Consider the following 26,328-nt stretch of genomic DNA (forward strand, 5'->3'; position numbering starts at 1 on the left):
CATACGATTATCATAGGCCGTAGGGCCAAATCTGACTAACAAAGCTTTGACAAAAGATTCCCAAGTTGTAAAGACGTCACCATCAATGGCATCTTGATACCATACGTGGGTCTCACCCTCCATGTGATATGAAGCCATTAAAAGTCATTGATTTATCGAAAATTAATGATATTCAAAGTACTGAGTAACCTTAAAAATCCACCCCCTGGGTTAGAGCCATCAAAATGAGGGAAATCAAGCCTAATTCCACTTGGCAGTCTCTCTTCTTGATACAAATGTCTACCAAAAGAACCCTCTTCAAGATTCTCTTCTCTTCGAGAATTAACTTGTTGAAACTCAACTAAAGATTTTAGCATATCAGACAGTTGATCTAACCTACCATGAATGCCATCAATAGCTTGATTGTGGTCTTCTAACTGTTTCAAAACGCCTTTTTGTTGTCATAAGGCCCCTTCTTACTGAGCCTTCATAACAGCTGCTTGTGTGCTTTCAGCCATGGATAACCACTATGATACCAATTGTTACGTACCCTCTTTCTGCTCTAACTTCCAACACGAACCAGAACCCAATTGAACAAATGACAGATGACCAAATGCAATGTAGAATGAAGAACTAAACAATGAACGAGAGAGAGATGATAAACCAAGAATCTACTTCAATTCCTAGAAAAGATTTTCGAGCAATCTCTAAGCTCCTAAACAAACCAGTTTAAGCAAATCATCCCGATATCCGTGTGAATACAAGAGACTTCCTTTTTATACTACAAGCTTCTGTAACTAACCAACTAACTAACCAACAGACGTAACTAACTAACTAATTGATTTCTCTATTACAAGCAAAATAGGAAAACAACGTTGCCCAACTCGTCCGCAATGCACCGTATCGATTAGTCTTCAATTCCTCATATTATTGTCTTGAAATGCACCATTTCATCAAGTATTAAAATGCCCCGTTTGGAACGACCGTTATCTCAGTTGCCCACGATTCTTCATCCTTTGCTATCTGCTACACACTTCCCTCCACAGCCTTCAACCAGAACACACTCCACACAATACAGCAGCATACCCAAATTAGAAGCTAGGAAATATTCATACGGCACCTTCTGAAGTCTAGCTGTCGAAATATCTGGTACCGAAAATTGTCTTCCCAACATGTCATTTACCGAGGGTGATGCATATGCAAGCAAGCACTTCAGCAGGCAACTGCCATTATCCACTTTAGTTTCATTTTTGGGAATCACTTTGCGCAGTTTACTTTCTTGGCATCGATTTCGTCGTTCATTTCAAACCATATTTAGAGGAGTCCCTGAGGCATCACTACGGCAGCCCACATCGTGAATAATGGACGCTACAGACATCATTAAGCAAGTAAGGTGAAGGATAGCGCTTATCATTTTATAACAAAGAAAGAGGTATTTAAACACTCCCAAAAATATAATAATAATTTTAAAAAAAAAAAAAAAACTCAGAAATGACTGAATCGTACTGAATCATCATTCGATAGGCCAGTTTGCTCTTTTATAGTTATTAACATTGGCGTTAATTTGATCCTTCGACTTCGAAGAGCCCTGGAATCTTGTTAGCCAGCTAAAAAAGAGAAAAAATGCGATTATTCAACCACAAGAATATTGGAGAAATTTCTCCCCGTGTGTAGGATCCAAACATACAACACATGTCACTATCGACTTTAACACTAACATCTAGACTTGGCCCTTGGGCAAGCACTAGATCTCTGATGACTACCGTTATTCACATCAATGGAAGAGGGAAAAATACAAAAAGAAATAAAAAAAATGTAAGCAAAGTCTGCCAATTTCAGCTGTGATGGTTACTTCCAACAACATTCCTTTGTTGTTGAGAATTGTCAGGCCATTGCAAAATTTTCTGTGAAGGAGCTCAAAAACTCACTCTACCCGATCAGCCAACCAAAGTTCTTCAAATATCAGGGATGCATCATATGAAACAACGAATGAAAGGGAAGAGGGCGGGGAATGCAAAAATATAAGTGAAAGTGCTCGTTACTTTCCATTAGAATTTGCATGCTTATGGAAAGGCCAAAGATTTACCAGACGCTCAAGCAATGCACTTTTTGCGAAATAGCCAGAGAATCCTACGGGGATTGATGGTGGAGGGAAATCTTCTGCAGGCATGGCAAAGGGGCGAATCATCTTTTCCATTTTCTCTAGTGTGAGATATGATCCCACTTCTTGCAGCCTTTCTGGACCCATTATCGGCAGTATGTGCTCCTGGTGCAGGGAAGCAGCCTCACTGTCATTATTCTGCCAAGCAAAAGAGAAACCATAGCTTAGTTTGTTGAACATGCAAAGATAACCTCCTGTTTCTGACAACCCTAGTATCAAGATATTTTTCAAATGACTCCAATCAGGTATAAATAAATGCCACCAACACAGGAAGAAGACGTTTAAGTTTTTAACCACCAATTGGGCAGATATGCCCAGGAAATGGGTAATCAATCCAAATTAGCCAGGTTTGTTGCAGATAAACAATACTAGGAGTGTAGGAATGACATAATCAAAAGAGGAAACGCACTTTTAGTCCTATCCCTACTAAGTCCCGACAGAAAAATATTCTTCGAGTTCAACTGGTAAGCTTCAAGACACACCATCTACTAGCGAACTGTCCTCGACTTAGTAACTTAAGTTTCCTCCTTGGGGTGAACGTGTCAACTAACTCCTTTTAAGATAGTCCTTTGATGAATACTTCACCATAATTCAAAATGCATTACCTCCAAGGGGGATAGATCAGCTCCACGGCTAAACGTCATCTCTATGCGGAATCTTTTGGGGTCTTCTAAAGCCACCTGTAATTTCATTTCAATAACCATTGTGCTCAGCATAATGACACCTTAAATCTCTAATAATTGACACGTTAATCTAAGCAAACATGTAAGAATTCATGACAAAGAAAAGGCACCAAATTCTGGCAGGTTCTGCTGTCATTAACTGTTAGGATTACCTGATTGATCCAGTTCAAAGTGCAGAACACCAATTTATAGGTCAAATAGGTTTACTACATGCAGGGTCTTTTCACATACGCTCAAGTATTGACTAGTTGTTTTAGAAAAAAAAGGTATTGACTACTTAGCAAAGAAGGGACTTAATTAGCAAATAGAAAATGCCCATCATTGGGAACATACTAAATTACCTACCTCTGTGTTCTCAAACATCCTCAGCACAATGTAGCTCATGTAGTCAAGCTCCTTGGTTTTATATAAGCGCTCCAAAGTATTATGGCAGAGAAGGCTATCCTCTCCTTGCAAAGATTCATCCAGATCACAGTAACGGAGAACATTCACGAGGGAATGAATATGAGATTCCTGTAGTTGAAAAGAACAAATGACAAATTGTGAATACCAGCTGATGAGCAAGCTAACCTGTACATTACATAAATGTCAAGAGAGCATAGGGAACTAGAATGAAAATTCCTTGAGCTAATTATTGATTATTTTTCTGCTCACTCCACATGAATAGAATCATTTAAGTTACAAGAAAATATGTAAAAGGAAACAACTTGAAGAAAAATTTATTAAAATAAAGGCACGTCATTCTAATCCAAAAACTTGAAGGTCCATGTCAGTACTGATAATTGAGAGGATATCAGGTACTGAAGATACGAGGAAATCCTTGAAGAAGAATTATTAACTCAAACCAATGCATTAATCTCATAACTACAAGTAAATTTGGATGAAGGACAAATACCATAGATAGATAAAGTGATAAAATAATGAAAGTTGAAAAAACTCTAAGTTCTGTTATTCAGATCTAGCAGCTGCTTCTAGCAACTAACAAAGTCTTACTCAATTTCTCTTCAGTCCTAACCTACCCCTGTATGGATATAAGGAACTTCTACTCTTGCTTGAATTGTTATTTATAGGATGGAGACAGACAGAAAGAGAGAGAGAGAGAGAGAGAGAGAGAGCTTCTATAGTGGAAGGTGTTAGCACAAGCATTATACTCACTGATGTGAAGTAAAGGCGTGTCCGTACATGGCGTTCAGGTGTATTGACATTTGCTGCATACCTTGAAAATAAGGTTGAAAAGGTTTTATATTCAGTTATATATAAGAGAATAATGTTACAAACAAAAGATTCATGAATTTACTGTGCATCCAAACGATATTGGGTCTCTTTATCATCATCATCATCCTGATCCATTGATACATCACTTGCGGTGCTATTTCTTCTCATGTCATCATTCTTGATATAAAGCTTTGATTTATATTCTGTGTCTTCCTTTTCAGCTTTCTTGGATGAAGAAAGTCGGTCTTGATTACTCTTTAAGTCAGTAACACTGATGGCTTCTTCACGAGTATTCCTCAAATCAATCAAAATTTTACCCAACAAACGGCGAGCAATCTGGATTTCGAAATATAATATTAAGCAGTAACCATTTAGGACACAGAAAATGAAATGTATGGGATAAATATGTAACCGTACAACAAATGATATTGACCAAGGAGAGCGCAATATGCATGCAAGGCAAAAGGTCCACAAGTCAACTTGGATTTCTAGATTTCATTTATGAGCGCCTATGCTCTTCAATTTTGGGTTCTTTTAATATGTGGGTCAATTGAAGCAGTAATGTGACCATCATATGACGTTTAAGAATATTAAAAGACCACAATTAGAAAAAGGTTGAAGGAGTTTAGAGCTTACTTTTCATTATTTCCTAGTATGTTAGATGTTAACTTTACCTAATTCACTTTCTATTTTTCACTCCTTTAAAATCCATCTAAAGTCAAACCAAGCATACAGAGAGAGACAGATGAGCATTTTTGCTACATTGAAAACAGGTACCCAAGACTAAGCATATATCCGAGTCTGACATATCGGCTGTGCATTGAAAACGGACTGAAAGAGCACTGCAAATTCTCAAGAATATAAAATGGGGCATTACAGCATGACCATACTAGTTAATACAACGGACCACTGATGGAGACAGCATCCTAGATACCAGGGTGGTAAAACAACCTGCATGGAACCTACCACACATTGGTAAGCATGTCCAGTCGATTCTATAAATGTTAATGACTAACCTTACCTTCTATGCACTTAAGTTTTACCTAATGCTCCCAAATTGTCCAAAAAATCTCATGTTGAATGCTAGAAATTCAGAATATTTGTTTACATAGTGACTATTTAGGTGACAGATACATGCTTCAACAGAAATGATGTATTTGAACTTTTTGATAAGCTATCAACTTTAACCAACATCAAAGTATCAATCAAATTGTATGAATTAGTGGTTTTTGCCAATATATTAACAATGTGGTGTGAAAGTTATTGTTGTTACAAAGTAGGGGTAGAAAGTATGGGACTCCATGTTGCAGCAAATGCTTCTATCACTAGAGCATGAGTTTACAAGAAAAATAGCCTTTTTAGCTCCTTTTCTTTTTTGAGTTGAACGTGACATCCTGTAGGTCCCCAAAAAAAGATAGCTGACCAAGAATTCATCGTTTTAAGTTAAAATTTCTGGGGAACCACAGTAGGGAGTTTACCTTTGAGCCAATCTTCAGTTTCTGATTTGGATTAATTCCATACTCATTTGGGATGACACCATCTGCAAGTATCTGCAAAAATAATTTACAGACCATTTTTACCCTAACTGATAATGAATGGATCTCACCCAATATTCAATATGCATACCAGGGAAAGTGGATAGATACAAGAGGTTAACTTCCTCTATAACCTATTTCCCACAACTCTGATACTCAAAATTTGTACTTCAGGAATGCTGGAATTTTGTTTGAAACAAGGGGGTCCTTTTCTTTTGACAGCAGTAATGCACAGCCCTTGGAAGCAAAAATTCTAGGATTGATGGTAAATAGATTTTTTTTTTTATAAGTAGGATTGATGGTAAATAGATAGCAGACTGACAAGTCTTGCAAACATTGCTTTCTTGCTATATTATAGGTAAAGCCAGTATCACTAATTCCACTGCAGTAAACTAATGGACATTTGCTATTATAATTTATATCAACAAAATGAAAATCATTTAGATGTATGAATGCTGAACAAACTTTTCCCGCTACCTGAGCAACTTTGAAGAGTTCATCCAACCCTTCTAGCTTAAGATGTGCATTGTGCAAGAGATCATATCTGTCAAGCAATAAGTCAATAACACAATAACACGTACTCAAATTAAACTAGGCCATTGATATAACAACATAAGCTTCTCTGTTAACAATATAAACAATTAATATGCCACCTCATTCCACTTATACCCATAAACTTTGACTAAGTGCAACGCAAATCCAATTTTGAAGTTTTAGTATCAGTTTAATCCATTCAGAAAAAAATAAACGTTAATTTGGACATAAATATATACAGACAAAAAAACCCTTAATGCACTTAAAGAGTTAGTGAATGGTAACTCTGTCTTCTCATACAGATTCCCATTTGAGTGGATGCCATTTTTTGACGGGGGTGAACTAATTCAAAAAAATTAAAATTAGGGTTTGAGTTGCACTGACTCAACAATTATGGATGTAAATGAGAATGAGAGGTTCGTGGAGAAATAGAACTAACCCCAAAAATTTAAGACACCAGAATTAGCAAGATACTATGGCATTAATGAAAAAGCCTACTGAATTTTGATAAGCATAGCAACACCATGGTTCCAATTCAAATCTTAAAAGTCTTCCACCATCTGTAATGAACGTCTTCTTAGGAAAACAAACATTCAAGTGAGAACAATCTACGAGAGGGATAACAAGGGTGTATATTAAACTATTGACTTTCAATGTTGGACAAAAGGAATGATACTCATTAACAAACAGAGAGAGTAAACAAATTTAAGATGGTAACCAATAACATTTCCAAATTTACGAGCACATAAGCAATCTATGTAATGTTGAACTTCTTACAGCTCGAATCCAATATGATCCCTTAAACAGATGACTTACTTGCAAGAGTCATAAACATCAGGAATTTGTGTTACATCAAACAGCCTGCAAGGTAGTCCACAATGTTAGTGGAATTGCAATTCTATCATAGTGACAAAATAGAACACTGGTTTAAATTTTTCATCAAAGAATTGGCTGGATTGTCTAGCTACTGACTTGAGAGAAATTTTAAGCAGCTCAAGTTCTAAAAGAAATTCTAATATTTAAAAGATTCAATGCATTTTTCATACCACTATCGGCAGAGAGAATGTGATGTATAAAAATACCTTGTGGATCTATACCCCAAACGTAACCACAATCAAGTTAGTAATGTCAAAACACTTACAATCTGCGTTCGTTATACAAGTCTCTTTCAAGCTTTTTCCAGCGAGCATACATCAAAAGAAATCCCTCACTACCACAGGGTAACCCAGCAGCAATGCGATCGACATCAATGTTTGTTTTACCAAGTGCCTTTGCTTGGTCATAAGGTGGGATCACATCAGTAAGTTCCTCGTCTTCATCCTTGGCAAGTAGCCTTACTTGTTCAGTGACCTTCTTAGTCAATTGCATCTATTCATGAAATAAATTAATCAAATAAAATTAAATGAATAAATCAAGTAATAATTTTTTATGCACATGCACAAGTACAACTTATTGCAATTTGAAAAGAGTTCATAAATTACACCATAAGAATGAGGAAATAGATTAGATTAACAAATTACATGACATCAATCCACGACTCGACTTAAATGCACATGAAAGATAAAGAACGTTGCTCAAACAGGAATCCACCATTACATCTTCCAGCTTCCTGGAAAAGGTATTTCATCTTGGAATACAGATAATTAAGTCACTTGTGATAATACAATATCAAATGAAATATGGAACAAAAGAGAAGTAACAGAGGAGCAGATTTGCTTTATTTATTAGTACTAATAATCTATAGCAATGCCAAATCAAAGTAGAATTTAAGATGCTCCATCCATACATCTGCAAACCTGAAATCAAATAATATATATAAAAAGCAAACTGCTGGTGCCAAATCAAAACAATGCAGAAATGGAAAAACAAGCTTAAACATAAAACTAGATAAAACTAAAAAATGAAAGAAAGAAAGGTTAAAGCATAAAAAAAAAACTTATGCTACCAAAGAGTCAAGGGCAGTTGGGTATTCTATACATAGCAGGACTTGTTGATCACGTTAGAGGGTGAACTGTTCCTCCTGGAGCACTGAATAATTTCATGATGACTATGTAGATGTGCTTAAAATGAAATGTATTTATAATGTTAACTTTTGAGCATACAGATTGTCCAGAAAGAGAGGGCAACAAGAAAAAAATGTAGATAGGTATAGTTTCACCGAGACAATGAAATTACCAATTTGGGAAGAAGTTCAGATGCATTAGAAGGAAGTCCAGTGCCATCCACCATCCAAGGGCATTCAGATGAGTCATCATTTTGGACTGTCTTTGCACAAGAAGTTATTATCTTGTTCAACCTAGCCTGCAAAGAATAGAAGGGGGAGAAATGGAAAAAGAATAATTGCAGGATCAGAACATAGCACAACAATGTTCACAATCTTTGAAAATGCCAAAATCTTGAAGCAAAAACAAGTTTGTTTACCCTGATGGGCCTGATCCCAGTAATGGAAATAATTGTTTTTAAGATCAGTGACATGAAACAATGAGCTTAAGGCTACCTTCTTCCATTTGTGAGCCGAAGAAGGTACCCTTATGTCACTAATGGAATTCTCCAACCCTTTAAAATCGAATAAAATAAGTTGTGACACATTGCAGTCACTGATCCAGTGCCACTTCTCAAATCCATAGCAAACTACATAATCTTAAAGGTAACTAAATAACTTGGTAAATGATAGAGAAAGATGTGCAGCATCATGTGGTACCTATTGACCTCGCTGATAACACCTATGCAGGTAACAAAGATTAGAGATGCCCATTTAAATCTCTCCTATTAGTCTAACAATCTTTAAATGTTAAATTAAGCACAATTATACAGCAGAAGCCAGAAACCATCCTTTTCACAGAAATTATAACGATAACCATATATGATATGCTAAAACCTTCTGCATAACTCGTATGTAGAAGCGAAACAAACCTTGGCCTCTTCCATCTCAGTGCTGGCATTTTCAAGTCCATCCAGCATAGAAGAGTCCTTGCTAACAAGTGAAACCTTGAAAGAGGTGACAAAGTCAGTCATAAAACCTAAACTTCAAAAAGCACTCAAAACCTTAAAAAGCTACAGACCAGGATTGGGGTTAGCTGCCCTTCTAAGTCAAGAAGGCCTTTGGCAAATGCAGCTGCAGACATCTGCCAATGAATACCTTAATGTAAGTTGTAGATGATACCAAAGTGAAATGTTAACGTTCATAAATGCTGGAAGTACAGTTTGAGAAACTTCAAGGAAAGGCAAGCGTTAAAAGACCAGTACAAGAAATACTAGGGCCATACCTGCACACGACCTTCATCAGAACTGTAAATTTTAAGATCATGACGAAATGTACTATGGAGGCGAAGTAGGCCAGTGCCTTCACCTGTAATTGAATACAAATTCAACAAGATACACACACAAGAGGGATAACTGTATAAAATTGGCCTTGCAGATGTAAAGCCGGTAAGTCCTTTGATGTTATAAAATAAAACAATAAATAAATCGAGCCAGTCGGTACTACTAGTGTAGAGAAGTCGCAAGAGATACCAATGATCTGTCCATAAACTCCAATTTTGTGTTGAAAGTGTAAAGTCTCCATCCAAACTAGGTTATGGATTCATTGTGACTAAAAAAAACATTTATTTAGTGAATTGGCAATAGACAATAAGCTGCCACTGGATATATTGGCCATAGTGAAGTGGACTAATGTCATGTTCACTGACCAAAGGTGATGTAACATTGTGCTCATTGTTAAGAAATCATATTCATCAGTAACTATTTAGAAGATGGCTGGCTGCAGGGAAGAAAGCTAAGTCAAACAGTTGGATATTTCATGAATCCAATCATGTACAAATCTTCCATAATCCATGGTCTAGTTTTGACTTAGATAAGGATTACAGAACTGCCATTGAAGAAAAAGAACGGCTATGTGAAAATAATAAAGAAAACTGTGGAATGACTCAAATGCTTCTTCATATGTCAACATAGTTTGAGCAAACTACCCGAAGTTGAAAAGGTAAGATAGCAAGTTTTATTTTTAATCATTTTAGAAGGTCAGTGACGGACACGACTGAACATTTTCTCTCCGTACATTTTCTCTCGACGATGGAAAACAAACACTCGTTCTCTCCGCTGAGTTTGGGTGGTTTGTGACGGAGTTACACGACTGAACTTCTGGGTTCTGGTATGGTCAGAATGGGTTTTTCAAAAGACATTGTAATAGAATCAAAATTTTTTCACTTGTGAAGGAGGGGGGTCTGTTGGTTATTACAGAGAGAAGCTAGAGGGTGGTGTCAAAGGTGGTTCTGGGACTCTCAATGGTGCAATGGCTGGCAAAGGCCCTAGAAGCTTGCATGAAGTAAGAAAAAAGAGATTTATTCACCACAGTCAGGGAAGGCAGTAGCAGTTTTATAGCACAACGCTGTTCGAATGATCGAGGCCGCTATATGGCGGTGGTGGTATATGGTGGTGGTGGTAGGAGGAACTTTATATTCATTCTTGAGGAGGAGGGCAGAGGGTGGAAAAGGATGGGTGAGGCTCTGTGGGAGCTTTTTCGCGACAGGAGATTCACTCACAGTGACGGAGCTATGAAGAGACCAAAGGAGGCAAAGGTCCAGCAGCAACATCACTCCTATAGGGAGGTGCTGATGGTGGAGCGACCCCGTGAGCTTCGAAAAGGGGACGACGGCATGGAAGGGCAGAGAGGTGCTGCTACTAGGAAGGGTATTGGACATGGCTCTGACAGAGAGTCTCGTCCAGTACAGTGGTAGGGTGGTGGTGGCAAACCCGCAGGAGGCCTAGCAGAGGGGGAGGTACTTAGTACTTTGCTGGACGTGAAGGCTCAGTTGAGCACTTTACAAAACAAGGTTGATTGGCTTATAAAGGAGGAGGTGGGATTGGAAAGAAGTGGGCCCTGTGTGGGTTTGAACGTGGGTTCAGATCTGCGCAACAAGGGCCTAGGCCTGTTAGCTCAAGGCCCCAGTCAAATGGGCGTTGTAAGGCCCCAGTCAATTAGGCTTGAGCCTGATAGCTTAAGGCCCCTCGTCCAGTGGGGAAAATAGGAGAAACCTCAACTGCTGTAAGGCTCCAATCAATTGGGCTCAAGCCCGTAAACTCAAGGCCTTAGCCCATCGAGCCTCTTCCCGTTTGGATGAACGTAGGCCCACCACTAATGGAAACCCCACAACCTTGCCAGAGAAACCATCGGGTGCACCACGACCAGTTGTGGGACCATCGACGGTGATCCAGAAAGCTCCAGCGACGATGGTGGAACTATTAGCATCGTTGCGTGGAGGGGAAACATAGGAGATCCTGCCATAGACAATCACATTCCCAGTTTATTGTGGCCAAAAAATGTCAATAAACACCCTGGAAGTTCCTCAGGCGGAGGCCATACATCAATCCGAGGAGCATCTCAAGTTGCTTTCGGAAGGAGAAGGGGAGATGAGGATGGATTTCACTAAGGATAGTGTTGTGGGGCTATCTCAGATGCTCAACCACATCAGTGGTAGTGATGTGGTGATGGTTCCTTAAACAAAAATAATATCTCCACTCTCTGGCAACGATGTGGAGTTCAATGTGGCTACTAGGATCGAATGCGAGGGCAGGAATCTGTTTGGGGGGGAGGAGAAGGGGATGTCATCGAATTCACAGTGGTTTTCAAGAGAAGGGGAGCCATTTCCTCTGAACTGTAAGTTTCCAAGCGAGTTCAATGTGTCTAACTGGGTGCTTAGAAATGTAAAGGAAATTCAACACTGTGTGAGAATGGAGTGTGTGGGGTTTGAGGAACAGTTTATGGCTCTTCTCACTACCATAGAGGTGGGTCACTCTCAGTCTTAGAGATCTGGGACCAAGAAACAGCGGGAGCTTAAGAGATTTAAATGGTTGTTGAACTATGAAGGCAACTCAAGCCATATTAGATCCAAAGGGAAGGGGATTATATCTCCTTTATGAAGCCGAAAATCGTGTCTTGGAACGTCTATGGGTTGAATGAGGCAAACAAGCGTCTTCGCATAAAAAACTTGCTTCGGGAGTGGAGGGGGACATAGTATGTTTAATAGAAACCAAGCTGAAATTGGTGTCCAAAAAAATAGTGCGAAGTGTTTGGAGTTGTCCTTATGCAAATTGGGTCTATCTGGCATCAAATGGGGCTTCGGGTGGAATCTTAGTGATGTGGGATAGAAGGATGGTGGAGAAAATGGAGGATTTTGTAGGAGAGTATATAGTGGCATGTTCCTTTAAAACTGTGGAAGATAATTTTTTGTGGCCCTTTGAAAGATCCGGAGACAGTAGGTTGCACCCAGCCATGACAGATTTTTCAGCATGTATTTTTTATTTAAATCTGGTGGATCTTCCTTTCATAGGGGGCCCTTTTACTTGGTCCAATAATCAGATGTGATCTCGATTGAAGAGATTCCTAATCTCGCCGGATTGGGAAATACATTACCTGGAGGTGTGTCAGAAGAGGTTGCCTCGCCTTTGTTCGGATCATTTTCCCATCTTGTTGGATGGTGGTGGTATCCAAGGCAGGCGTCGATATTTTAAGTTCGAAAACATATGACTTGAAAGTGAACCTTTGTGGACAGGGTAAGGCAATGGTGGTCATCTTATCAGTTTCTTGGTACCCCCTCCTACATACTTGCAGGCAAACTAAAAGCTTTAAATCATTAAACAATGATTTAAAGCTTTGAAACTCTCAATCTTTTGAAAACATAGGGGAGCGAAAGAAAACCATGGTGGAGGAACTACAAGATTTCGAGAGAATACTTAAGGATAGAGTCCTCTCCCCAGAAGAAATATCGCAAAAGGCAAAGCTAGCTTCAGAGTTGGAGAGAGTAATTTCTCTAGAGGAGATCTCTTGGCATCAGAAGTGAAGAGCATTATGGTTAAAAGAAGGGGACCGAAGCATAAAATTCTTCCATAGAGTGGCTAATTCTCATAGGAGAAATAATACTATTGAGATGCTGAATGTCAATAGTATAGACTGCATGGAGGCTCCTGTGATCCGGGATCATGTGGTGGATTTCTTTGAATACCTGTTTACAGACGAGAGGGGTGGAGGCCAAAACTCGATGGACTCGGTTTCGACTCTATTGAGCCACAGATAGCATCTTGATTGGAAAGATCTTTTGAAGAAGTGGAGGTTTATGATGTGGTTAAAGACATAGCATTAGATCCAGACGGCTTCTCGATGAGGTTTTTTCAAACATGTTGAGAGGCAGTAAAAGAGGATACAATGAACGTGTTTCAGGAATTGTTCTCAGCTAGGAAGTTCGAGAAAAGCCTAAATGCTACTTTTATTGCATTGATCTCGAAGAAGATTGGAGCATTGGAGGTGAAAGGTTATAGGCTCATTAGCCTCATTAATGGAGTGTACAAAATTATCTCCAAAGTGCTTGCAAACAGGCTAGGGGAGGCCTTAGGTAAGATAATTACGAAGCCACAAAATGCATTTGTAAGGGGACATCAAATCCTGAATTCAGTCCTTATAGCCAATGAATGCCTGAATAGCATATTAAAGTCTAGAATCGCAGGGCTTATTTGTAAGCTAGATATAGACAAGGCATACAATCATGTAAACTAGGAGTTCATTCTTTATTTGTTTGAGAGATGTGGTTTTGGGGAGAGGTGGTGTACGTGGATCACATGGTGCATCTCAACGGCAAGATTCTCAACTTTGATTAATGGCAGCTCAGCTGGTTTCTTCAGCAGTTCTCGTGGTTTAAGACAAGGAGATCCGTTGTCCCCACTTCTCTTTGTTGTCATCATGGAGGCCCTTAGTAGGATGCTATGGGCCGTAGTTAGAAACAATTTTGTGGCTGGGTTTTCACTGGGTGATCCTAATAGAGGCCTTATTACTATTTATCATTTATTATTTGCAGATGACACACTAATTTTTTGCGAGACAGATTAAAACCAGCTTAGGGCACTGAAAGCACTTTTACCATGCTTCGAAGCAGCATCATGCCTGAGAGTGAACTTCGATAAATCAGAGCTAGTGCCAATTGGGAACATCAGTAACACTCGGCAATTGGCTAGCACACTTAGATGTAAGGTCGCTTCTCTTCCTATGAAATATTTGGGATTGCCGTTGGGGGCTGCCTCACAGGCTTTATCAATTTGGGATACAGTTATCAAGAAGATAGAACGAAGATTGGCAGGGTGGAAGAGATTGTACTTGTTGAAAGGAGGCCGGGTAACTCTAATCAAGAGTACTCTCTCTAACTTACCAACTTATTTTGTCTTTATTTCCAATTCCAGCTTGTGTGGAGGCACGGATTGAAAAACTTCATTGTAATTTCTTATGGAGCGAGATTGAGAACTTTCAATCGGACCCTACTTGGATAATGGCTATGGAGATATAATATGGAATAGGAAGCCATATGGAAATTGGTGGTTGACTGCAAATATAGAAGCTTGGGGCAGGGCCTATGGAGTGGGGGTTTGGAAGCACATTAGACGAGGTGGGGGTGTTTACTCGACATACTAAATTTGTGCTAGGTGAGGGTACTCGGATAAAATTTTGGAGGGACATATGGTGTGGAGAGGAGACTCTAAAGGACCCATTCCAATCCGTTTTTTGGGTGGCATTGATCAAGAAGATTCAATGGCGACCTCATGGTTTGATCGGAGGACCAAGTCCAATGGAACGTCACCTTCAGTAGAGCAGCCCAAGATTGGGAAGTAGACAACTTTGAGACTTTTTTCAGCCTAGTGTATTCTGTGAAGCTGAATGGACTACGAGTTGATAAGTTATGGTGGACACCTGCAGATAAGTCAGTTTGATCCTTTTATAAGTCTTTTACACATTTACCGAATACTCAATTTCCATGGAGAAGACTTTGGAGGGATAAGATGCCCCCCAAAGCACTCTTCTTCACTTGGACAGCTGCCCTGGGCAAGATTCTGACAACCGATAATCTGAAGAAGCGTCGGGTCATTATTTTAGATTGATGTTGTATGTACATGAAAGCTAGCGAGACAGTAGATCATCTCTTACTACATTGCGAGACAGCTAGAGCCATATGGATTTAAGTGTTCAGCCGAGTAGAGTTAAATTGGGTAATGTCTACCATAGTGGTTGAGTTATTGGCCAGCTGGACACTTTCGGGAGGTACTCCACAAATCAAAGTTGTGTGGAAGATGATCTCTATCTGCATTATGTGGTGATGGTGAGAGCGTAATGAACGGACATTTGAAGATAAGGAGCAGACACTAGAGGAGCTTCGATCTTTATTTTTCCGTACTTTATTTCTATGGGCCATAGCTATAGGTTTTAATGGCCTAAATTTACATGATTTACTTGTTTCCACTATTGCGACCTAGGTAGGTCTTATCTCTTGTATACCATCTTGTGTACTTGGGCTATGCCTATCCTTATTAATAATATCGTTTACTTATAAAAAAAATCATTTTAGAAAATGAAAAAGATCCATGAACATAACCTGGATACATGTTATATCGGAAATATCTTCCCAATTCTTCAGCCTGAAAAGAAATGAAAGAACCAAATTAAAACTAAGAGACTAAACAAAAAGGTTTTACAATCTGTTACAAACAACAAGTTTGCATTAGTTCTCATATATGCTAAGATTAAAAAAAAAAAAAAAACTGTAGGATGCATTGATTATCATCACCTGCTTTCTGCCAGCATGTGTAAGAACACCCCCATATTTAAGAACCATGAGAGCTTCCACCGGTCGTTCTTCTTCCCCTTCACCATTGCTTCTTGCAACTTTAACCCACTTCAATGGCTTTAATTGAACCTTCCTATAAATACCAGAAAAATGTCCACCCTGGAAACACGAGAAAAAAGAACTAAAGCAAAAATTACACAACTGAAAACAGAATATGATGTGATCATCTGAATCTCATATAAAATTTAATTAATATATTTACACATGTAACGGCAACCCCTTCTTTGTATCACATGCAGCAGGCTACATTTTACACACATTGCCTCAAGTTGAGGAATAACAATCCAACTTTAATCATATAACTAATTTGTTTTCCTTTGGGAAAACATCAAGTTAACATAAAAGTCAATGTCTTGTTATGATTGGTGAAATTAATAAAAATATTTGCACCACATGGTTCTGTTTATGAGAAATAAATTCACTGATGAAAATAAGAAAACATATGAAGATGACTATACTAGAGCTGGATATCTAAAATAGAATTCAAGACTTTGTCCAGGATACCCAGTGCCAATAAATAAAAAAGGGTATCTAATGTAAAATGCATGAAACAAGGTGAAACTAAATAACCTCCTCAAGCACTGCTTTGACTTGGCGAAGCTTTTCTGCATGCTCCAAGTCTTCTGTTTCACTGTCACTCTCTCGACCTTGTCTAGATAATATAAATAATCATCAATAATAGGTTTTTTAGGATACAAATTGATGTAAATAATCCTCAATAATAATCATCAATTTTCATTTTTATTTTATATATAAGCCATATTAGCACAAAAACAAAATGCCATAAGGCTGTTTTGGTACTTCTAGGGATGTATGGCCTGGGAATAGAATGGTTTTCCAAATTCTATCCCAGAAATAAAATCCACAATTCCTTCTAGGAGGGTTGAATTGGTCCGAAACTTTCAAATTTGGTGGTGGGGGATTGAATTGGTGTAAAATATTCAAATTTGGTGGTGGAGACTGGAACCTGGGGGATTCACATTAGTTTTACTTCACTGAGCAAGAACTTGAAAACATTCTATTTATTTATAAATGATGCAGAAATTTTAATAAAGCACAAAGGAACGCAATCCAAGTACACATGAAGTATACAAAAGGATATGTCCATTTAGCTAGAACAAAAACAGCAAAATTCCTTAAACTCTAAAATATTGGATAATTGACAGCTGGTGTAAGATCCAACCAAGCATGGAGATTGTTGTTGATGACATTTTGATTAATGAGAAAATTATCCTGCATAAAATGATGAAAAAATGCTGCAGGAGTGCTTGACCTGAACATATTGATGCCGGGTATGACCACTAAGCTATATGAAGCATGATCTCCGAGATGTTTTAGGATAATTTACCACATGGACTTGTTTAAATCTCAGTCATTGACTCCAAAATCAATGGGAGTGCTTTTGCCACATCGGCATTTTATCACTTCAAATTCAAATTCAATGTACTAAATTTGGTAAATGCTAAGATGACAAATACTTGCACCTCAAAGTGGTAAATGCTTCTATGAAAAAATTCCTACAATTGATTTTGAATTCAACGGATGAAATTTAGAGAAATCCACCAAGTAGATTACCAAAGGAAATAGAGGATCGTAATCCAAGCTACATCCTTGGTTGGCCATATGTGATTGTTAGACTACAAATTAAATAATTAAAATCACATCTTCCCACCAGTTTAAGTTTTTGGGATAATTGGTGATTTAACAAGATATTAGTGTATGCTTTTTCTGTTTTTATTGATATAGTCATTTAAGGATTCTCACACACTCTGGGCCTAAATATCTTTTCCTGAAAGTAGACTCTCCCACTTCCACTCTTGCTCCTGTTCTTGATCTCACACTATACTCCGGTATCCTAGTTCTAGAAAGCAGCTTCCCTCAAGAAAAATAAAATTAAGTTTGAACAGGGAATTGGCAGCTCCTATGCCTTGACCCCTGACATAGAAAGAACTAGATGCGTCACTGGAACTAAGAAACCACTCCATGGAAAATAAAGAGTCAATCAGAAAAGAATTAAATAAAGTAATGCTTGCCATCTAAGTAATGACTGCGTCAACGAGTCAACACCCTAGGAAATAATTTTTGTTTTCTTAATGTGTGATATTTTCTGGGTGCCTAGGAATAGGAGTTGGATTTCCAGAGTTGTTCTTAAGCCTATTTAAGGGTCTCAAGGACCTGTTCCAACAGTCTTAAGTGTGTTTTTGGGTTTTCCTTGTAAGAAGATGAGGCCTTAGTTCCTTACTAAGTGTCAATTTGGTAGATGATTGGCTGTCTATTGGGACAGCAAGCTATTCTATCAATAGTTGGATCATCTTCTCATTGCTCTCTCAATTTTCTGACGCCGCATTAACTTCCTTGTCAATGGTGTAGTGTGTGACTGTGTGTTGTGTTTCTGATAAAAACACAGTCTCACTAAGGCCTCATTTGGATAGTGAGATGAAATGAGATAATTTGTGAATAGTAGTGAAATGGTTTGAATTAAGATGTTTTATGGGACTTTGGAAAAGGAGAAAGAAAAAATTGAATAAAAATATTATAAAGTTAAAATATTGTTAGAATATAATTTTTTAATATTATTTTTGTTTCGGGGTTTGAAAAAGTTGAATTTTTTTTATGTTTTGTTTGGAAGTTTGAGAAAATTGTAATGATTAAGTAATGATTAGATGAAAATTTTGAAGATTTGAAATTGAAAAGTGTGTTTGTGGTGATTGGATGTTGAGATGAGATGAGATGAGAGTATCTTGCAATCCAAAGAGGGCCTTAGATTCAATATCATCAAAGCTACCCATCTTAGTAACTCCTGAAAGGGGAAAATACAAGCAAAATTCATTATGAGTTTCAAATAGAACACGTCTACTTGTTCTGGGTTTGACCACAGATTCATCCATATATGTGGCATAAATATAGTATCTGACTTCTAATGGTGAACTGAAAAATGCTATGCATGTACAAGCAGTACCATTGACTGTCCAGTGAATTGAGATTTCTATGATAATAATCACTCTAAGCTCAGAAAAAAGAAATTATTGAATATATACAGTTGTTTAAAAATATCTTTTCTCAAGAGGAGAACCAATTATTCTAAAAGCACTGAAAGATTTCATTTTAGACAGCAACCACACCATGCATTTTAAAAACTTATATATGTGATGATTTCTTCTGGGGTAGGGTGATAAGGGTGACATTGATATGTCCATCAACTTTTAAATGTAATACCTAGTACGAGGTACAAGCATTCGTGTAGCATCCAACAAATCTTGCAACTGAATGGCGCTTTTAAGTTTTGTCTGTAGAATGACAACCAACAGAAAAATTATACCATAAGTGGCTAGATAACTCAATACAGAAACTAGTATTTAAATATGTCGAGGTAAGAATAATGACCTCAGATCTTGGTCGTCCCCCATTGTATTTTAACATCAAGTTTAACAGCTTTTCCTCAGTAACCTTCAACTTCACCTTCTGTTTAGGAGTCCTATCACCACTACAAAATCAAAAGATGGATAAGAATGAAAAAGAAAAAAGAAAAGGGAAGCAACTAATCTAAGGAATAGACTTGGGAAAACACCACATACTGACGAATAATGGCAATTACACAACGTAGTTCCTCAGACTGCCCAAATGTGCCAATAATCCCGCTTCCCTGACGAGTTAATCCCTCAGAAGGCTGGACTGATTCATTGAGTTTCCAAGGTAAAGTTGGTGGAATCACTGAAGAAAGATGAGGAGCTTTTTCATCTAAAAACATCTTCCTTAACACACAAGCAGCATCATCATAATACCTGCATTTGGAAAGGAAAAGGAAAACCATGTATACCTTTTGCAACAAAGTAACATAAGAAAATCTTGGCTTGGTCAACCTATGCGGCCTGTGATGTAGAAAATCTTGCTATAAGTATATAACGGAAATGCAAAAAAGAAAACAAATTATTTTAATTCATGTTGGGATCATGCCGGCATATCAAAGCAAGTATCCCCATTGAATAACTCTAATGTAAGAAATTTAAGAAAAGCCAGGATTACTTGTGAGAGTTTTTCACAAAGCTCCACCCATTCACATCACAAACATATGAATGCCCATCAGAACGCAAGAGATCAAACCCGCAAACCTGCAAGTAATGAAATTGACTAACAAATTGGCGTAGAGTAAAAATAATTTAACAAGAAGGAATTTCTTGATGCAGGAAGAGCATACATCTAGACATTCGAGCACATTCTAATATGCCATATAATTCATAGCAGTACTTATCTCTCGACATGAGTAAGAACCAGCAGCCATGTATAATAACAGAAAAAACATTTGCAAGAGTTCTGTGGAATTTGTAGAACCCACTCATATATGCCTATAGAAACAGAATTTTATACGTTTTCATTCCAATTTCTAGAACTCCAATGAGCTCAACAAATCTATGAAGAGTAAGTCTTTTTGAGAGATTTCAAATGATTAGACTCTAAAATGGGATGGAAAATATCTGATACAACATGTTCTGCGAAAAAAGGGGCTGATTTAGAGCAGATTATCAATTTTAGATTCCAAAATCTAGAAATAACACATAGTTGGGTAAAGGTCGAAAATTTGAGAAAATGGGACAAATCATTGACATGACTAATAAACCTTTTTTTTCCAGTCTAATGACAGCTTATTTTATCATTATGGCCCAAGGAGATAGATAAATTTTCTGACAAGCAAGAACAATTGAAACAAATAGAAACCAGCGTTCAGTAATGTTGCACTATAGAAATAATCAGAGACAAGAAATAACAATAACGCCTTTGAAGAACATACTGAATACTTGTTACAGTGTCCAACAACATACCGCTTGCCTAAATGCGTTGTAAACACCTCTTGCCATTTGCTTCTCAGTTGGTGTCAGTAACACAGGATACCTCACCTGTCAAACAAAGTAACCATTATATGCTTCAAACATAACTCTTTTATTGCAATGAATTAGGTTACTTGCATCATCTACTGCTTGCTGCATGCCATGTACTAGTGTCTCAAAATTTACCCAGTGGGTTTCCTAGTAGCTAATTTCACCATATGGAGATGCATTCATATATTATTTTTGTTGTCAATTTGAAAGTTCAAGCATCCACATCTCAAATGTTTTTACAAGTTTTCACAATCCATCAGATTAATCGCAGATGAAGAAGAGTTGCTAGATAAGATGCATACATGCACATTCTATTGGCATTATATGAATCTAAAAGGCTATAAAAATCTGTAAGGGAAGTGAGTTAGACAAAAAGAGAAGAAACTTGGACAAAAAAAGAACTTAACTCATCACAGGATGACAAGAAATTGACAACATCATGAACATATTTTAACCTCTAATTAACCATGGATTCTTCAACATCTAGTTGTGCTCTCTAGCTAGGCTTGTTGTACCAAATTATAGTTCCATTCATATTGTTCACCTAAATGACTCCTCTAATATGAAGCAGATAAACTCAACATTCTTCCATCAAGGTGGGGCTGCCTGCAAAGATTCTATCTTGCTGGTCCTGTTTTAAGCTAAAAAATATGCCAGCATTTAGGTTCTTATAGGTTTGACTGAAAAATATGTAGTGTCCACCAGACAAATTTCCTCCTAGAGGCAAGACAATTTACCAGTCAGGTAGAAAACTAAGAAAAAAATGACAAGAAACAGAAAATAAATACTAGAGACTTCTAAGAGAGTGCTAATTGTAACAGAAAAGGAAGAAGGATAAGATGTGCAGGTAATCAAAATATGCGACAAGTACAACTTACTTCCTTGCCATCTGGATTTCTCATAACAACACCGTCAACAACAGGAGACTTCCTTGCCTCAGCATGTGCGTATTCAGGGCCAACGGTATACACCTACAATCATTGCAAAATAAACTCAAGCAACCATTTTTAGAAACAAAAAGCATATAAATTACTAGAGACAGAACTGAAGTTCAGACTTATATTGATATATGTCAATTTCAGATATGACCAAAGGCTAGCCATTCAATCTCTTTGTTTCCTACCAACACCCCAAGACAAAAGAAAAATCCAGATATTTTTTTTGAGGAAGTCACCGCTGTTCAGAAAAATAACTTCCACCAAACAGACATAAAAATAATATTCATGCTTTCAAAAGGTCAATCACCAAGGAAAGCATGTGCTTCCATCTGCTTACGAAAGTAGATGTGTATAAGATCATTACACAAGCCAAATAAACATCAAAACTCCACAACCTTGACATCTGTTCCTCCAGTGGGCTTAAATTCCTCATATATATAGGAGCCTTCACGCCTCACTTTTCTGACCTCTGGATGAAACTCACTGGAACGATTACCAACCTAAAAGAAAATAACGATCATATTAATAACATGGGAATAATTAAGTCATAGAAGCCATAAAAAAATCAGGAACCATTGCACACAAAATTTGAAAAAAAAAAAACTGATGGATGAGCTGCTAGAAACGTTGATAACTACAAAAATTTCACTAAGCATGGGAGTACATTTGATAAGATTTATTTTACAGATATGTCTTAAATGATGTCTGGGAATTTGAACTTAACCTGCCAAACTAACCATGGGCTAATAGAACTTGAGTAAACCCAACTAAAACTGATATAAACTTGTTAGTTTCTGCTTAGGCAGCAAGAGCCAATCAACTCGATCAATATTTTTTTCCTTTTATTTCTAGCTTTTTATTTATCAATAATCCACCACCACTTTTGGTAGAAGTATCATTTAGACCTCATGAAACACCTATATCCCATTATATATATACAGCATGAAAGAAAAGTGGAGTTAAAAAATGTTTTGAGCCACAGAAAGTGGACAAAGAGCTGTTGATAAAATTCTCACCTTCCTAAATAATTCCTTCATACCTCCACCTGCTGAGCTTGGGTAATATATCATAATACTATGATCATCCCCTTCACAAAAATGTAACATCAGTCATTACCATATGTGCACATTGTGAAAGTAATACCTTAAAATACTAAAATACCATATTTGCTGGCCCAATCATTAGTAGAAGAAACAATTTATTTATCAATATAAATCCAACTCACCATCAATAGGCTTTTCCACAAATGGCTTCCAAAAACGATTTCCATGAACCTCAACAAAATCATCTTCCTCAACAAAATAATCCAGCTCTTGATACGGTACTTCTCTATTTACGAAGGCATATCTTGGAACAGGGATTCCATGCATTTCAAGACACTTAAATCCAGAAAAATGATAAATTACTAGTTAGCGTTCAGTTTTGGTAGTAATCAAAACATTAAAAATGGATAGTTGAAATAATGCAATTCATTTCATTCCAACTAATCCATGAAGTACTTAAAGCATATACTCCATGAGTTTTTATGAGTATTGCTTCCACACATTAAGGAGTGACGAACCCACGGTGAAGCAGTTGCCCTTGATTCAATTGTGACTCAATTCAGAATAACCAGGTCTGTCAATTTGCATATATTGACAGATTTTTAACAAGAGAGGAGGCCAGATTCAATATCTAACATGTTAAAAGAAAAGGTAGCACAGCATTTACAGACCATTAAGAAACAAGCCACACCACACTTTCCAGTCAACATAGTAAACTAGCCCATCTTAGAACTCTATAGCGAAACATCAGAATGGCCTGATAGCCACACGATCTGGACATTACCAGACAAACTCAAACAAGTACTTGTCAAGTAACTCTAGGACCTCCATGACTTTTACCTTACAAAATTATTGTAGCTAAAATAGAAATCAAGAATCAAAGAGTTAAAAAAACATAAAGCTTAATCAGATTACCACAAGCAAGAACCTACCACAAAATGCTAACCACCAATAATGGAATTAAAAACCCTAACAAAAAGATCAGAGGTTATTAAGCATACCTCGTATACCTTCCTTCGGTCATGAAGAAGGTATTGCAGCTCCAATTTATTTACCAGAAAAGGCCTGAATCACAGAGCATATAAGAAAATTGTAACTGCAGTACTTCCCCCCATCCCAATTTAGATGGCAAGCTTTCCTTTTTGGGTTATCTCCAAATAGATGAAATTTTTTTTTTTTTTATTATAGGAAAACGATAGTATTAATAAGAATAGGCAAAGCCCAAGTACACAAGAAGTTATACTAGAGGTAAGACCTATCTAAGTTGCTATAAAAGAAACAAGAAAATCATGTACATTTAGACAATTAAAATCTACAGCTGTAGCCCAAAGAAGTAAGGTGCGGAAAAATAAAGCACGAAGCTCCTCTAAGGTCCGCTCCTTATCTTCGAATGTCCGCTCATTACGCTCTTGCCAAATACACCAGACTAGCCAATAATTCCACCACTGTAGCAGGCATCACCCAGTTTAACCTTATACGACTGAACACTTCGCTCCACACGGCTCTAGCTGTCTCACAATATAGCAGAAGATGATCCACTGTCTCCCCAGCTTTCTTGCACATACAACACCAATCAGGAATAATTACCCTACGCTTTCGTACATTGTCGGTAGTAAAATCTTACCCAGAGCCGCTGTCCAAGTGAAGGATAGTGCCTTAGGAGGTGCCTTATTCCTCCACAGTTTTCTCCAAGGGAAATGAGAATTTGGAAGTAAGGTAAGGGACTTATAGAAGGAACGCACCGAGAAAATACCCTTACCTGCTAGTGTCCACCACAGCTTATCACCACACCTTCCATTCAACTTAGTAGCATACACTAAACTGAAAAAAGCCTCGAAACTGTCTAGTTCCCAGTCTTGGGTGGGTTGCTCTATTAAATAAAATATTCCATTGGATTTGATCCCCTGAACGCCCCATACGATTTGCCACCGAAGCTTCTTGGTCGCGTGCCACTCGGAAAACTAGAGGGAACAAGTCCATGAGTGCCCCTTCCCCACACCAAATGTCCCTCCAAAATTTTATACGAGTACCCTTTCCCACCATAAATTTAGTATATCGAGAAAACACCCCCCATCCTCGTCTTATGTATTTCCAGACCCCTACTCCATAAGACCCATTCCCTTCGCTAGAACACCAACCCCCCTATATCCTTCCATATTTGCAATCAACCACAAGTTTCCAGAGAGCTTCTGGTTCCATATTGTACCTCCATAGCCATTTCCCAAGAAGTGCTCTGTTAAATGTTCTCAAATTCTTAACTCCCAACCCACCTGAGGAAATTGGTCTGCACACCTTATCCCAACTGACTAGATGGAACTTAAATTCATCTCCCATTCCACTCCATAGAAAATCCCGATATAGTTTTTCAATTCTCACCGCCACACAAGCTAGGATTGGAAATAATTGGTAGGTTAGAAAGAGTGCTCTTGATAAGGGTCACCCGACCTCCTTTCGACAGATACAGTCTCTTCCACCCTGCCAACCTTCGTTCTATTTTCTCAATAACTATATCCCAAATAGCTGAAGCCTGTGATTTAGCCCCCAACGGTAGCCCCAAATATGTCATAGGCAGAGAAACAACCTTACACCCAAGTGTATTAGCCAACTGATGAGAATAACTAATGTTCCCAACTACCACTAACTCTGATTTATCAAAGTTCACTCTCAGTCCTGACGCTTCTTCAAAACAGAAGAGAAGAGCCTTCAAAACCCGAAGTTGGACTTGCTCCGCTTCGCAGAAGATTAGAGTGTCATCTGCAAATAATAGATGTGAAACCGAGATCAAGCCCCTATTCGGATCTCCCATTGAGAATCCGGAGAAAAGCCCATGACTGACACCTACCGATAACATCCTACTCAGAGCCTCCATGATGATAACAAATAAAAGAGGTGACAGGGGATCTCCCTGTCTTAGACCTCGTGAGCTGTTGAAAAAGCCATCTGGGTTGCCATTGATTAAAACTGAAAATTTTGCCTTTGAAATGCACCATTTGATCCACCTACATCATTTCTCCCCAAAGCCACATATCTTCAATAAATACAAGAGAAAGTCCCAGTTTACATGATCATATGCCTTCTCCATACCTAGTTTACAGATAATTCCTGCAATACCAGACTTTAATCTACTATCCAGACATTCATTGTTAGGATAGAATTTAGAATTTGACGACCCTTTACAAAAGCATTCTGTGGCTTTGAGATTATCTTACCAATGGCCACCTCTAACCTATTTGCAAGCACCTTGGAGATAATTTTGTATACCCCATTTATGACGCTAATGGGCCTAAAGTCCTTTACTTCTGATGCACCAGTCTTCTTCCGGATCAAAACAAGAAATGTAGCATTCAAACTTTTCTTGAACTTCCCCGCCATAAATAATTCCTGGAACACATTCATAATGTCTTCTTTCACAACTTCCCAACAAGTTTGGAAGAAACCCAGGGAGAATCCGTCTAGACCTAGTGCTTAATCTTTCGCCATTCCTCTGACCACTTCATACACCTCCCCTTCCTCAAAAGATCTTTCCAACCATGTCGTTGTCAGTGGCTCAATAGAATCAAAGCCAAGTCCATCTAATTTTGGCCTCCACCCCTCGCCTTCTCTAAATAGATTTTCATAACAAGCCACCACATGATCCTGGATCTCCAAAGCCACCGTACTTACACTACCATTGATTTTAAGCATTTCAATGGTATTATTTCTCC

At 37.9% G+C, this 26,328-nt stretch overlaps 1 protein-coding gene across 5 annotated transcripts in view; it reads right to left on the reverse strand.

Moving 5' to 3' along the window:
• Positions 1-650: 650 nt before the first annotated feature.
• LOC109008927 (inositol hexakisphosphate and diphosphoinositol-pentakisphosphate kinase VIP1-like) overlaps positions 651-26,328 on the reverse strand; it is a 32,230-nt gene continuing 6,552 nt past the window's right edge. For 3 of the 5 annotated variants that reach the window (XM_018989219.2, XM_018989220.2, XM_018989225.2), the window contains 27 exons: positions 23,626-23,689; positions 22,807-22,960; positions 22,598-22,668; positions 21,977-22,081; positions 21,522-21,614; positions 20,587-20,661; positions 19,793-19,878; positions 19,345-19,551; positions 19,154-19,253; positions 18,986-19,056; positions 16,340-16,421; positions 15,710-15,868; positions 15,518-15,560; positions 9,374-9,456; positions 9,170-9,232; positions 9,021-9,095; positions 8,283-8,408; positions 7,249-7,475; positions 6,924-6,968; positions 6,051-6,117; positions 5,517-5,588; positions 4,121-4,374; positions 3,979-4,039; positions 3,169-3,336; positions 2,746-2,820; positions 2,066-2,278; positions 652-1,347 (listed from right to left, as the gene is read on the reverse strand). In XM_018989219.2, coding sequence (XP_018844764.1) covers positions 1,294-1,347; positions 2,066-2,278; positions 2,746-2,820; positions 3,169-3,336; positions 3,979-4,039; positions 4,121-4,374; positions 5,517-5,588; positions 6,051-6,117; positions 6,924-6,968; positions 7,249-7,475; positions 8,283-8,408; positions 9,021-9,095; positions 9,170-9,232; positions 9,374-9,456; positions 15,518-15,560; positions 15,710-15,868; positions 16,340-16,421; positions 18,986-19,056; positions 19,154-19,253; positions 19,345-19,551; positions 19,793-19,878; positions 20,587-20,661; positions 21,522-21,614; positions 21,977-22,081; positions 22,598-22,668; positions 22,807-22,960; positions 23,626-23,689 — 2,893 coding nt within the window. In that variant the 3' untranslated portion in view covers positions 652-1,293. Of the gene's footprint in view, positions 1,348-1,485; positions 1,587-2,065; positions 2,279-2,745; positions 2,821-3,168; positions 3,337-3,978; positions 4,040-4,120; positions 4,375-5,516; positions 5,589-6,050; positions 6,118-6,923; positions 6,969-7,248; positions 7,476-8,282; positions 8,409-9,020; positions 9,096-9,169; positions 9,233-9,373; positions 9,457-15,517; positions 15,561-15,709; positions 15,891-16,339; positions 16,422-18,985; positions 19,057-19,153; positions 19,254-19,344; positions 19,552-19,792; positions 19,879-20,586; positions 20,662-21,521; positions 21,615-21,976; positions 22,082-22,597; positions 22,669-22,806; positions 22,961-23,625; positions 23,690-26,328 lie in introns of all 5 variants that reach the window. The other 2 variants (XM_018989221.2, XM_018989224.2) reach the window with 2 other exon arrangements.

The sequence above is a fragment of the Juglans regia genome, chromosome 10 (genome assembly GCF_001411555.2).
Source record: "Juglans regia cultivar Chandler chromosome 10, Walnut 2.0, whole genome shotgun sequence".
In the NCBI taxonomy this organism is placed as follows: domain Eukaryota; kingdom Viridiplantae; phylum Streptophyta; class Magnoliopsida; order Fagales; family Juglandaceae; genus Juglans; species Juglans regia.